General features: G+C 43.0%; 1 protein-coding gene across 6 annotated transcripts in view; it reads right to left on the reverse strand.

Moving 5' to 3' along the window:
• The window catches only part of erc1b (ELKS/RAB6-interacting/CAST family member 1b), a 212,586-nt gene that overhangs the window by 36,375 nt on the left and 160,806 nt on the right, over positions 1 to 15,405 (reverse strand). For 5 of the 6 annotated variants that reach the window (XM_053688509.1, XM_047162090.2, XM_053688508.1 and 2 more), the window contains one exon: positions 2,952 to 3,053. In XM_053688509.1, coding sequence (XP_053544484.1) covers positions 2,952 to 3,053 — 102 coding nt within the window. Of the gene's footprint in view, positions 1 to 1,322; positions 1,389 to 2,951; positions 3,054 to 15,405 lie in introns of all 6 variants that reach the window. The other variant, XM_017494198.3, reaches the window with a different exon arrangement.

Below are 15,405 nucleotides of genomic sequence, written 5' to 3' on the forward strand. Positions count from 1 at the left end.
GATCATGTGAAAATGCAACCATAAAGGGAATGCATGGGGTGGGGGAATGAATAAATAAATAAATAAATAAATAATAGCTGAGCAAAACAAAAGGTCAATCTTTCTGGAATACAGCGAGAAAGTATGGCGGTTCAACGGTGCGCCAAACAGATGGCCAGACTTGTCTTCTGCAAAATATTACATGTTAAAACAAACAAACAAAGTATGAACTGTGACTGCTGGATTTGTAAGGCGAGTAATCTGATGCGAACTGCTGGCAGCAAAACCGCTATATCTAGCTGGTATGCTGTTTATTTATGTTTATCCAGTCGTCGAACCACGGTCTTGTCCACACATTTGAATCCTTTTTGTTTGTTCGCTAAGATCCCAAATAATGAACTTAGCAAGCCGTGCCTGGCCCTCATCCTCCATATTTGTTCTGATCCGAAGTCATGTTTGTTCATGAGAAATCCCGCGAGATTCCAGGACGTAAGAGTCAGGATTTCCATTTTTTTTTTTGTGTGTGCGTATTCGGAAAGTGCGGCGTTTTGTTCTGGGAAAATCTTGTAGTGACGGATTAGCGCAGGATGATGCAGGACGTGGAAAAAGCCGTTATATCTGGGGTCTTTCGTATCTTCAACACCGTTTAGTACTGCAGAAATCCTGTAGTGAACCAGGCATTAGAAACATGAATTCACAATGAGTGTGTGTGTGCGCTTCTACACTTGATGGAGCATGTGCTTCCTTACCTGCACTGTACAGTCAACGCGCTTCCTCGAAAACATCCATCAATATCGTCGGGGCGAAAAGAAATATGAGAACACTGTTGTTTCTTTGGCACGCAGGAATAAAAAGTCTACCGTAGTCAAATGCAGACAATCGATCAGAGCCGAAGCGGTCTATGTACAGTGAGAATGGGTGGGGTGGGGTGGGGGGTTTATAATAATACCGGTTTTGTCATTTTGAGAGGAAATGCGTCTCCTGTAGGTGTTGTAATGTGAGTAAATGTTAAGCTCGAACACATTCTGAGATAACTGGAGATAATGATTAAGTGTAGACACACACCCTGCGCAAAAAGTTAAGAGAAAATACCCCCCCCAAAAAAAACAAAACAAAACCATCAACAAACAAATCTGAGGGGGAAAATGATAAGCAGAGTTTGCATGGAAAGGATGAAAAGCAAACAGCACGAGAAGGCCACGGATTGATCTCAAGGCAGAAAAGAAAACTGAAATATAGGACAAACACAGATCGATGATTATGTTCGAGAGGATGCAAGAATGATGGAAAAAAGGAGAACGAAAGAAAAAGGAATTCCAGTTGCCAGTGAAGAGGTTTCTCACCCGTCTGAACAAAATGGCAGGAAGAGAGCATCTGATTGGCTATGCCCAAATGCCCTCCTCATCGTCCTATTGGTTGTAAGTGAGCGATCCGAGGCAGCATGGGATTGAAAGAAGAGTTAGTTAGCATGTTAGAAAGACAAAGATTAGTTCAATATTCAGTTGTTTTGGTTTTTTTTTTTATCAGAACTTCTCAGAGAAAAGATGCACCCCGCGGCTAAAAATCTGTAAACGAACACAGTATAAATACAAAAAAACAGAAATAGTAGAACCCCGACAGCAGAACAGCGGTCCTTTGAAAGTGGTTATGGACTCATTCACTGAACAGTACCTGAAGCTCTGTGGTCCGGAGTCTGGTGCGTCGGTCCCTATAGTGCTGATGTGTGATGCTGTTCGTATGCGAGTTGGACATGTGGAGGTGAATAATGAGGCCCAGCAGGCCAAACTCACAGGAAGGCTTGCTCTAAGTGTTTTCTTGGCAATCAGAGACAAGCAAATGAGAAGAATCTGTGACAGGGATGACCCTGGCTGTAACGGGATGTGTGCGCATTCCCAGAGCGCTGACATTCCTTTGCAGTGGCCTCTCCGTGGGCTCGGTAATCCCGACTATAAACCGCCTCATTTGAACAGCAGACGGTCGTGTGTTGTGGTCTGGGAGATGTGAGGCTCAGTGATGCACTCTTTTCTGGATCAGGAGGAGGACTGGATAACTCGGAGACCGTCTAGAGAAGGGGTCGTCAACCGGCGGACTGCGGTCCGGATGCGGACTCGGCAAAATATTTCAGCGGGAAAAATAACCGCGGCGGAGCCGATCGATAATATATGCCAGAATAATATAACTGGCTGTAGTTCAATGACTCTGTTTTAAACATGAACCATTGCTGCTGATGTAGCAGATCTGATGATGTGGCCAATCACGTGCGGTCATTTGACTACGGCTCATCAGGAAAAGAAAGAGGGTTTTTTTATTATTATTTATTTTGAAATCTCCCTGGACTGATCAGTGACGTGATTAACATGAAGCTCCAGTGTGAAACAAATCTTAACCCCTTGTCTTCTTTTAAGCCCTGAACTAATCACTAATGGTTAAACTTTCATTTATTTGGATCACTGCAAGCAAGGAATGTTATGTAGCTGGTTCTTTGGAGAACGCTGCTGTAGAGTGTCTACAGAAATGAATATCCGAGAGCATCAAAAGTAGAGAAAGCCAGGAATTATGGATGTATATTGTGTGTGTGTGTGTGTGTGTGTGTGTATGGACATGCTTAGCCGCTTTAATGTGCCCTAATATGAAATTAGACATGAGGGGCTGCGTTTTATTGGATGCGAAAGCTGTAATTTCCTCTTGCATATGCTTTCCTGTAATGATTCCGTGTTATAAACCAGATCGAGGCCTTGAGGGATAGATGAAACTTTACAGACAGTGCTAAAGAAAGAGTGCAGAAGATTAAGGAACACAATAAGAAAGCAGAAGGGGTGAGTCGGGGAGAGAGAGGAGGGAATTCGTGTGTCGAATCAGACCGGGACTGACCGACGCGGCAGAGTTTAGCGGTTTCCCTGCAGAACGACACATTCACGCAGCGGTTAATTACAGGAGCAGGAACACTGAAACCGGACCTGTTTTCCACTCACCTGATCTGGAGAGGGTTTGTGATTACTCTGGTCTGAATTCGAAGAAGCCTTCAGATGGTCATCCTCGTAATTGTCGGCCATCAGTTTCATCCGGTTCTGCGTCTGGAGGACAAAAAGATCAACAAGGGAAGTTATTCCGAGAACTCACACAGACACAAACAGTCTCGCATTCCTGATCTGAAACTGAATTCAGCACACTCCTAGCCTCTCAAAACCCCTACGGACTCGTACGGAAAACATCAACCCTCTGCACGAGGATGTTTATTTAGGATCGGTGCTTTGCTTTCACATCCTAAAGGAGAACGTTCTGATAGATGGACCCGAGATCAGAAGTCTGGAGTGCTAACGTTGGAGCTCATAAGAGAGGTGTGAAAAGTTTTCAAATGAGAAACTGAGACTCGAGTATGAGAAGGAATGAGAGAAAAATAAGAAGGGGGGTGGTGGTGGTGGAATAAACATGAATATGCATGATTTAATTACACTGCATCTTCAAAAGTGCAGTCATGCATGCTCTGAGGGAGAGAAGATGAATGAACAGCAGATGGGTTTGCGTTTGACCCTCTTACAGAACGAAATCGGCGTTTAGACAAGTCTGGGTTTTATTTATGCCAGAATGATGGTGGCGCAGGATTTGTGTATCTTTCAGGCATTGTCCCTCTAGATTCATATGAACTGAATTTGTTGCAGTGCCACAGCGAGGGGTGTGTGTGTGTGTGTGTACACTGTGATATTTTCCACTGCTAACAGAAAGTGTGATTTGTATTGGCAAGCCAACCATCACTCTTGCCTCTCCGCTGCACGGACATGAACAAGAAATAAAATAAATCAATAAGACATTAGATTGGAATGAAAGCCAGGCCGAGGCGCCCCGCCCCGCCCTTCCGGGCTCCTGGGAGTGTTGTCTTGTTCGACCTCGCCCAGAATGTGATGGTTCGGCTCCCTCTGTTTAGTTTTCTCGTCCTTTTCCCCTGCACTTCCCACTCTCTCCATCTCGCTCCCTCAGTGTTCTCATAACAAGCCTGGTGTTAATGGTGGTAAACACCAAGTTCAGACGCTCCTTAACGTCAGAGTTAAGTCACTGCTGGTGGGCTGGGTGGGAATGACAAATCCATGGGCCGGGGGGTGATATGGGAGACTGGAAATGTGGGCAGGGGAGGGGACAGTTTACTGGAGGGATCCCGGCTGTACTTTGAGCTCCGAGTTCAATGTGAGATCACGGTAAAGCCGAGAGTCTAAATATACACATGTGTCTCGCTGCAGACTTGAGAACCCATCAATACAGAGCTCGAAGCTGGACCGATAAAGCCCTTGAAATGCCTGGAAGTAAAGTACACTTTTACATACAACTTCAGCCTTTAGTACTTCAGTCTAGCGTTGGAGGAAGCTCATAAAAGACAAGCTAATGCCACGCTAATTTCACTGATAAATATCCATCCGAAGTTAGCATGCTAGCAAACATTAACGAAGATCAGCGCACTACAATCTGAATTCCTATCGTTCATAAAATAAATAGAAAAGCTGGTGACAAATGAACGGAAAATCCTTTTTATTTTGCTGGCATGGCTTCTCTCAGCTCATCCCCTTAGAGTGAAGCAACACTGCAAAATAAAATCCTTCTCACTAATCACCTTTATCCTATAATAAAACGCTTCACGCTTGTGGGCGTGGTCTCTTACATGATGACTCCACCCCCCCCTCCCCTTCCACAGGGCTCATTGAATGGTTTACTGAGGATGAAAAATCACATGCTACGCCCTTTATACTCGCTAGATCTCACTAGATTTTGGAGTACACCATCGCACCATCATCAAAACACTGACTGAGGCAATATTCCTGGAAGAATGGTGTTCATTGCTCCAGTACACTTTTTTTGGGGGGCAAATTTAGGCCATGCTGAAGCTGTTCTGGTGGCTCGTAGCGGCCCAACACCGTACTAACATACTTCATGTCGTTTTTAACCCTTTAATTAGACGCCTGTCTGCGTATATATATACAGTTAGTAAACTGGTAACTATGAGATGGCGTTCTGGTTGACGCTAGTCGGCTAGCTAATTAACAGTCTTTATAAAAAACGGACAAAAATGAGTGATATTTTGATCATCCGGAGAAGTTGCGTACTTGGGGGTGGGGGGTGGGGGACTTGATAATTTTTCCTAACAATCTTATTTCTAACCAATGCTTCCTTCTGTCCAAGAACTTTCACCCAATACAAGGCTTTGGCCAGCAGGGGGCTTCATTTTCGAGGCTGCACACAGAACCCACTCTCAAAAAAAGACCAAATGATGCAAAGGAGTACTTATACAATCAAAAGAGCTCACGCTACAAATCAAAAGTCACTTAATGTTAGTACAAACTCACAGAACACAAGCTGCGATTCAACCCACTTTACCACACGGTGGGCAGAGACTTGCGTTCTGTCCGTTAACAAGACCCTTAGTCGCAGATCAAAGGAAGTACTGAATGACTAATCACCAGCGCCACTTCTCCAACACCCTGCACTCAGCAGCTTCACACCTTCCCACCAAACCCCCAGAGTCTACCGTTTTTCTTTCACCCCCCCCCAGTACATAATGCAGAACACAGCTGCACATCAGAGCCTCACAGACGAGAGGTCCACTCAGGGATACGGAGCCCACTGTAGGTCTATATTCATTACCCTGCAAGGCAGAACCTATCTCCCTTCACTACAATTTGTTCCACATGCTTTGGAGAGTTACTGTCCAGGACACAGGCAAGGGCTCAGGAAGTCAGCTCAACATTCGGAGACTTGTTATACACAAGCCCCTATGCTGAAACGAACCCGCTGAGAAAGTACAGGCTTTGGAAAGCCAGAAATGTAAAGGAAAGGAATGCAAGGAAAAGGGGGGGTGGGGGGTAGGAGGGTCAGGGAGTGAGTGTGCACGGAGTACAGCAGCCTCCAGAACGCACATCACTCACTCATTTGGAAAGTTCATACTTAAAAAATAAACATGGAAAATAAACTGTTTGCTTTTAAGCGGTAGAATTACGAGGCCTAGGGGAATTGTAGCACCTGTAAAGGACTAGCATCCGTTACCAGACTGAGAAAAATGATGACGGATGTCGGGGGTTTACCGAAAAAAAAAAAATTGTTTTTATTATTTATATCGAGTTTAGAGGTATTGAAATCACAGACATTTTTATACACACTCTTCCCCATCATATACTGTAGTTCTCTGGCAAGGAGTTGTTTTACGGCCTGCTTTATTAGTTAACATGAAAAAGAGTCACTGCGTGTGAATGATGACGATCTTTTCGTTCAATACGAGGGCTGACGGAATGATCGGTGACCCCCCCCCCCCACCCCCCCCCACCCCCCCCACCACTCATACATTTAAAATGATAACCTTTATTTACACACTTCCGTGAAGCTGCTTTGGGACGATGTCCATTGTTAAACGCGCTGTCCAAATAAAACTGAACCGAACTGAACGATTTAATGCCACTGCAATCGAGAGGCCGTCGACGGCAGAGTTCGTCAGTGTGAAGTGTGCGTGTGAGCGCCGTTACGACGTTCATCTAAAAGCCGGCAAACGGAGGAGGGCCTAGGATGAGGCGAAGGAACTAGAACTGTATTTGTGAGACAGCGACTCATACGACGTTGGCGATGAACGCTGCTGATGTAAGCAGAACCTGGTCATTTAAAATAAATAAATAAATAAATAAATTTTTCTTTTAAACACAGGTCTGTCATTAGAAGATTCTCAACAAGTAAACTGACATGGAGAACATCATTGAAGATCTATGACGTGTCGGTTATAGTATCCGGCCAAGATGTAATAGCGCTCATCTCATACAGTGTGATAATTAACAATGTTGAAAGGTTTAACAATGTTAGGTTTGATTTAGGCTGATGATTTTAAACCAGCCAGAAACATTTTTAGTGGTTTAAAAATGTCAAAAAAAAAAAAATCACGTCTACTGATAAAGTATTTTTCAAGGTTAAATTGAAATCCACCTCTCAAGGGCTATTTTTGGTCTTTTTTTATTAATAAGGTTCGAAACTGAGCGCAGACACCAGACGGGCCTACAGGATACCATCTGTTACCATCCATTATACATCTACCATTATGGTTTATGTGACCTACAGGTAACTCTCTTAGAGCAGAGGAGCCTCTTTCCACTATAATAAGAGAAATTAGTTTCAGATGGACCTGTACCTGAACTCCCCATAACTTCCTACGTCCTACATTTCCGTGTTTTGAAAACAGGTGAAGCTTGGTATATTGATTTTGTTCAGAAAAAGCAAGCGGGTGGGTAAACACAACGAAGGGCGCCCTTTAGTAATGGAGTAAAACATGGCGCGGTTGTAGCCGGGAGACAAATTGCTACAAATGTACACATGTGGCCTTTGACCTCGGTCAGTGATCCGGCGTATGACATCATGCACGCTGTATATCTATGACTTATTTTGGCAGAGCAGCTAGTCATGCTCTGGAGCCATGCTCTGGAACCGGGTAGGGATGATGATAATGAGTGTGGGAGAGAAGGATAAAGTAGATAGAGATAGAATGTGCATGAGAGAGCGCAGGAATAATCTTCTCAAACGGAGGGTTTTGTTGGACTTCAGGGGAGCCGTTCACTCCGAGCTATGAAACGAAACAAAGTGTATATGAGCGGCTGCGAAGATTACAGAGGAATTCGGGGAAAGTTCATGGGGAGATAGCGAGACTCCAGCTAATTGTCGGGTTGTAGGAGTCTCGTACGTCAATATAGAACACAATTTACAGGAAACCCGATCCCTGTCTCTGTGGCTTGGGTGTTTACGTTGGTTCAGATCAATTCTCTCTGCTTTTACAGGAAGCACGCACTGATATGGAGTTGGTCGAATGAAGCGGTGAGAAGATAAACATTCGCTCTATATCATCCACAATCATTCCAGGTTCCTCGGGTTTCAAGTGAAAGCACGGTGACCTATAAAGCCTTGGACTGAGACCAATGTGTGGTATAGAAACATTATTCCTGGCCCTTCTTTCATTCTTAGGCTGGATCTTTACCTTTCAGCATACATCAAGCTCTTGTTTATGTTCCCCATGCAGAACTGGAGATAGCAGCTGGCAGGAACTTTGCCCACAGGTCTCTGGTTTCTGTCTTAACTGAAGAACTTACTCTTTTATTTAATCTAATTGCTTGACTTCCCCAGCAGCATTTTCCCCTCATCATGTATCATTCAGGTGAAAAATGCTGAAGTAATACATATTTACAAAAAAACTAAACAAAACAACAACAAAAAAAGAGAGCTAACTGAAAAAGTGCTGATTCATAATTTCACAAACCTCCCAATGATATAAAGGTTAATCACATAATTGGGGTCAGAACAGCGTCTTAACGAGAGCCTTTCTTATGCATGGGGAGACATCTGACCCCTCAACGGCTTCCCTCGACCCTAAGAGAGTTCATGACCTCCATCGAAATTCCATTCCTCTTTTACCCAACGTCTTCTACTCACACACGTGAAGAAGACCCTTTAATAGGGATCGTAATCACGCAAACCGAAGCAGTAATTCAACAAAACAACGGAAGCTCAGTGGTAAAGGACGTGCTTAAACGACCCCCAGGACTGGAAGGGGTTGAGGGGGTTGATCAGCAACTGAAGGGTCACCAGTGCCACCGTCTCGTCTGACCACGGCTAGACCTGTTAGCAAGGTACTTAACCCCTAACTGCTCCAGGGACACTCGAGAGGGTGGCCTTGTGCTCCGACCATGTAATTACTCGTATGTGTGAGAAAGGATCAAGATGACACACCTACATAGAAGCATAAGGACTTGCAAATAACGATGTTGCTCTGAGATTGTGAGTGCGGATCATGACGACGCTACAGTCATTAAAGGAGTATAACGGCCTAGACCAGTGGTTCTCAAAATGGGGTCACAATATATCGGCTCTACTGATATATACACATATTTTCTGCTGGTGTTTTGATTTAGAAAGGCCTTCGTGCAATCTAAAAACTGAAAGAAAGAAAAAAGTTTACATTTGCTACAAGTTTATCTAAATGTATTACAAGTATAATAATACATACCTTGATCGAAACAGGCATAAAAATGCCTCTAGCTGCCATAAATAATCAAATTATCATCGTACATATTTAATAATGGAGCTAACATTTGAATAGTCCCAATAGATTATGCCATTTATTCTACAGTCAAAGGTGTCCGTGGCTGCAAAAGAACCCCTGGGCTAGGGTGGGAACGATTAAACCGGTGGTAAAAACCACTCTCTCATGCACCAACATATTATAAACAATTTCAAACTTCAGTGTTCGTCTTAAACGGAACAAAGCATGCTCTTTTATTCCGTCAAACGGAACACTCTCTGGACTTATTCAGGTCAATAATATTTGGCATTATTATGATTGTTTTTATTATCATGACATTAATAAACATTGCATAAGCGTTATGTGGATTTAAACGGCTTCAACGGGCCTTTTCATGTTTACGTCTGGATTTCAGTGTTCCATGGAGCCATAATGGGCCACCATGGAAGCCAAAGTATGAATGGTGGTACTTATAACGCTTATTAGTAAATGAGTGAGGTAGTGGCTGTATAAAAGGAAGGTGTGTAAACGAGCTCAACATGTCTGGGAAAGTAAAAATTTTATTTTATTTGATTTTTTTTTTTTTAAACATTTTTTTTTATTATTAATCCTTGTTGTTAAAAGTACGCATTCAACTCTCACCCAGGTCACTTTTAAAGTGGCTCAGCTCAGGTGGGTAAGACAGATGAAGGAACGCAAATGCATAAGTTTGAGTAAGCTGTATTCATTAAAAATATATATATATATATATATATCTCAGTCTTTACCTGCTTCTTTTCACCAGTTCCTGTTCAGCTGCACTTTTTTTGCGAAGCCAGCCGTGCATGCTTTGCAGACTGACCTAACCAAGACGGGTTTTTCACTTAAACCCCACAAAAACTGGCCCTCAATTTGAAATCGATGTTAAATAGGCAGTTAAATGAAGAATAAATACCAAAAGCCCAGACATGTAAATGCATTAGAGAGGGAAAATGAAGGATGGCGAAATAGAAAGCATTAGCGAGACGGACAGATCGAGTCTATTTAAAGCAGGAAGATGGCTTCATAAAACGCAAGAGACATTGGGTGAGAATGAGCCCAAGTTCTGACTCACACTGAAGACAATCTGAAGAACAGATGTCCTGGTAGCAACAGGATGCAGGTGAAGAAAGGTCAACCTTCTCAACATTATGAAAGTTCACGGATTCCCTGAAGTAGACCAAAATTGGACGAAGTTAACATTCCACTGGCTGTGGTGTAAATCATGCTGGCTTACTGGTAAGAGTTCTCTTTTCGTTTTCTTGACAGTACGGTTATCATTTTTGGTTGAAATGGCTGCCAGATTAAGTTTGTAATTAGTAACCTATCCTCCTTGAGTTACAGTCATGTGAAAAAATAAAGTACGCTCCATGGAAACCTTTTTTTTTTTTTTATACCTATTTGGACAAACATTTGCTCCTCTTTGAAAGAGTGCCTATTAATAAAGCTGCTACGCTATCAAATGACACATAAAATTAACATTTTGTAGTAATTTTCACAATTTTAATCAACAACAAGAACAAAAAAAAAAAGAGATCAGCCACATGGAAAAAGTAAGTACACCCCTACATTTATCACACGTTCAAATCCATGAAATTAGAATCAGGTGTTGAAGACTGGATGCCGGTGATTAGAACCTGCTTAGGGGGTAGGGGGGAACCGGTCTTATTTATACCCCTCTCATCTCTGGTGTCTTGTGTACCCTTTGTTATTGAGGTGTGTGGTGTCATCATGGCAAGATCTAAAGAGATCTGTAAGGCCTTCAGAAAAAAGGTTGTGGATGCCTACGAGTCTGGCGAGGGATTTAAAAAGATCTCCAAATTATTTGAAATACATTGTTCCACTGTGAGGAAAATCATCTACAAATGGCGCAGATTTCAAACGGCTGCCAATCTGTTCGGGACTGACCGTCCCTGCAAATTCAGCCCAAGAGCAGTCCGTCTGATGCAAAAAAAAAGTCTTCAAGAACAATAAAATTTCACCACAGGATCTGATAGTAAGTCTTGCAACTGTTGGTGTGAAAGTGCGTGCGTCTACAATCAGAAAGAGATCTTGACCCACACGTGGGAGGTGTGCCAGGAAAAAGCCTTTGCTGTCTAAAAAGAACATTAGAGCAAGACTACAGTTAGCCAATGAGCATATTAGCAAAGATCAGGCCTTTTGGAATAAGCAGACATGTTTGGCACAGACCAAAGACAGCTTTTAAGGAGAAGCACCTCATACCAACTGTGACGCACAGTGGTGGAAGTGTTATGGTTTGGGGTTACTTCGCTGCCTCACGGACTGGATATCTTGCTTCCATTGATTCCACTACGAATTCTGCATCATATCAAAGAGTGCATGAAGATAACGTGAGGCCACCTGTCTGAGAGTTAAAGTTGAACCGAAAGTGGACCTTTCAACAGGATAATGATCCTAAGCACACGAGCAAATCCACCATGGAACGACTCAAAGAAAAAGAAATGGATGGTTATAGAATGGGCTACTCGAAGCCCGGATTTGAATCCCGTTGAAATGTTGTGGGGGGATTTGAAACAGGCAGAACATGCAAGAAAACCCTCAAACATCTTGCAGCTGAAAGAATATTGCATGGAAGAGTGGTCAAAAAATTCCAGCAAGCCTGGTGGACAGTTATGCAAAACACCTACAGGAAGTTATTTCTGCTAAAGCGGGCAATACCAGCTTCAGAGGCCAAGTCTGTACTTACTTTTTCCACAGAAGAATATCACATCTGTTGATATTTCTGTTGAACAAATATACATTTACGGCATTTGGCAGATACCCTTATCCAGAGCGACTTACAAATAAATGAGTGAAAAAAGCTATTTTTCCTTGTGGTTTTGTTCAAGTATATCGACTTCATTAACAGGCACCGTTTCAAAGATCAGAGGTTTGCTTGTCCAAACGTGTCAAAAAAAGCGAACAATTTCCATGGGGTGTACTTATTTCTTCACATGACTGTATATCAAAGTGTTTCCTCTAAAGTGTTGTAGTGCCATATAAGCATTAATAGTTTTTTAAACCACATTTATTTCAGTGTCATTATTAAATTGGTAAAAAAAAGAAAAAGAAACCTAAGATTCTATGAGTGTGTGTGTGTGTGTGTGTGTGTGTTATACGGGAGTGTTCTCTCTAATCCTGTGCATCAGCTCAGAAGTTATTTGTCATTAAGGCACCGAATATTCATTCAATTATCCACAACAGTATTTTATTCTGTCGAGCCTAATGGACTATTATAGTTAATCACCATCAGCGCACGCCGGTATCTTGGAAATGTCGTGACGTACCGTTGCCTTTAAAAGCAAGTCTGAAAACATTTTCAGGTACGTTTGTAGATAAGTGCTGCCTTTAAAGACACTGACGTATTAAACGGCGCAGACGGCAAAGCATTAAAAACCCACCCCGATCGATGTGCGTAGTTAATCTTCAGCATCCAAAATTTATTTTGTAATGAAATTTTGAGCGGACCTTTTCATTTTAATGTTCCTGCGCCGGTCCATTTTCACTTCGGGTTAACGGTTTCTTGCGTTACCCGGCCCGTTTGATGCGGCGGTGCTTCAGTCCTTTAGTCTGTCCAGCTCTCTCACCACCTCATCTGTACACTCTACTCGCGGAGATCAGCTTCCATTCATTCGGCCCGTTTTGCTGTCTCCACTTCTTGTGTGCTGAATTTTTCATTAATGTGATGTCGGACATGCCTGGAAAATGGTGAGTGAGGAAAGAAGCGAAACCTTACCGTCATCCCTTATGGTTCCATTGGAACTTCGATGTCCCGGTGACATCAGAGTGGCAGACAAGCGCTAACGTCTTACTAGAATGATTACAACGCAGCGCCATCCGACAAACCGGTTACATATTTCAATATACGACATGTTTGACGTGTTTTCAGGGTCGAGGTCTGCTTTAAACTTGTTGTCAACGACAGAATTTCTCATGTTAGTCGAGTCCTGTGGTAACAGACGAGGCGTTTTGGTTTATATTTCACTTCGACTGCCAATTCAACAAAGAACGTTTGATTAGGTAATGGGAAATCAGTGGAACAGTCCGTGTTCCCAGTGTTGGAACTGTAAAACAATAAAGTCCAGTGTTTGTGATCTGCGAAATCCGTCACAAACAAACTACAAGCAGTCGCGTTTGAAGAGATGATCAAATCATCAATCGGTCCAGCATGATAGGAGCTTAACGGAAAATCGCTACAATAGCGAAGCCGCACGTCGGACATTTGCACGATTCGCGCAGTCGTTTTGCTGCTTGTGTTTTGAGGTCTGAACGTTCCAAAAACGGCGGCTCTTTCTGCCCCCACCAAATGAGAAGCAAGATTCGCCCCGAGTCCAAGACGAATCCAGCACGGACGGCTCTGTAAACCCCAGGGCTCAGGCTCGCCGCCGCTGGATCAGCCTCAGGCCTCTAACCCAACAAACTCCCTAATGAATCCAATATTTGTTGTTTTTGTTTTGCCCTCTTTTCCCCCCCTTCTACGCTTGCTGCCTTTCTTTTCCCCCTCCTCCCCGTGCGCTAATTCCCTCCAGGCCCTCGTGCGCTAATTTAAGGACTCGGCTCAGTTTGGCCGCAGCTGGGCCGCGAGGCGCCTGCAGCCCTGCCCATGCACCAAAACGCCTGCATTTTCAGCCCAATAAAAGGATGCTTTCAAACACGGACAGCTCTTTCTCTCTCGGGAGCAATACTAAAGCAATTGGACACACACACTTTTACTTTTCCACACTCGTTTTTCCCTCTCTGCTGTGTGGTAGCCTTGGCAGCATTAGGGCATTTCGACATTTTATGTTTTCTGCGGTTTTCTTTGGGACAAAATTGTTTTATTCCGCCAGCGGGTGCCCAAACCATGGCTCTGCTGAAAAAACAAAACAAAACAAAACAAAAAACAAACAAAAAAGCAGTAGCCATGTCATCTCCACTATGCCCACTTTGACTAAGCTTTACAATAACAGCAATAACGTCCAGCTAGTCTGAGGCATGGCAGCAGATAATGGGGAAACAGAACGTCTGACAGGATGTAATTACTGAACCTCCTCCCATAACTTGGGCTCGATCTGAGGTTAGCTATAACCGGACTTATTAGCATTGTCTCAGGAGTCCAACAAACAGTAATTGGTTCGAATCATTTAAAGCCATTTCCTTACCATGCGGATGGGAACATGGTGCAAGTGGTCTTTAGAAACAACGATAAAAATAAGAAATTTCAAAACGTGACGCCTGAATACCTCATGCTATAAAGAAGGCTATGATTCCCTCCCTGTCATTCTGATGCGCCATGAACCTGTGTATCGGTCATTTATACGCAGTACTTAAGAAATGGTCCTCGTTACTCAAAGTATAAGTGTCGAGGATTCGCGTGCTATTCGACTTGTATTCCCATGAAAATGAAAACCACACTGTTATATCCGTACATTTTCATGCAGACCTGCCAAGGACTCGTGACTAATCTCAAACATCACGGCCCTTTTCAATGAATCCCATTTCTGTGGATTTTAAGTTTATTTATTAACGATACTGAAAACATCCAATGATCTCCGAGCGTGGAAAAGGACAGGTAGTCTGCACGAGCGCTAACTCCACCGTTACCCTTGACTGTAACTGTCCCGTTACTATGAACTGTAATTGGGAGGCCACGTTGGAGGAGAATCACGCCTTGTGTATTTGAATCATTCTACACAGAACATACAAAAGATTATTTACGGCAACATTGGACACCTCATATACGCTGGTTTAGTTTGAGATTTCATTGATTTATCTGATATATTTTACAAAGAGACCTACACGTCAGGAATCACAATTCAATTTCATTACACAATTACAACGAAGCTGCTCTGTCCTGTTCCACGCCGTCCCGTTCCATTCCGTTCTATTTCACGGCGTTCCATTCGGTTCGATTTCATTCCGTTCCGGTCCAATCTTTCATTCCAATCCGTTCCAATCTATTCTGCTCCGCCCCATTCTATTTTTCTTCCATTTTACTCCATTCTGTTCCAGTCCATTTCACTCCGTTCTATTTTATTTTCATTTTGCTTCATTCCGTCCCGGTATTTACTCCATTCTATTCCGTGCCATTCGATTTTATTCTGTTCCGATCCATTTCGTCCCGTTTTATTCGATTCCGTTCCATTTTTCGTTCGGTTCCTCCCCATTCCGTTCTGTTCCTTTCCAATTCGTCCCTCCTTCATTCAATTCCATTCTACTGTCCTGTGAGAGCTGAATATTGTTCTTCCAAACCGACAACCTCGGCGTAACGGTTTAGAAGCTACTAAATTAATGAATTATACTAGGGTTTTTTTTTTTTTACTTATTTTATTTATTTATTTATTTAAGTAGTAAGGTAGTCATAAAGCTCAATGGACCGACGAGCTCGGCACACTTCTGCC

The sequence above is a fragment of the Ictalurus punctatus genome, chromosome 19 (assembly GCF_001660625.3).
Source record: "Ictalurus punctatus breed USDA103 chromosome 19, Coco_2.0, whole genome shotgun sequence".
Taxonomy (NCBI): Eukaryota; Metazoa; Chordata; class Actinopteri; order Siluriformes; family Ictaluridae; genus Ictalurus; species Ictalurus punctatus.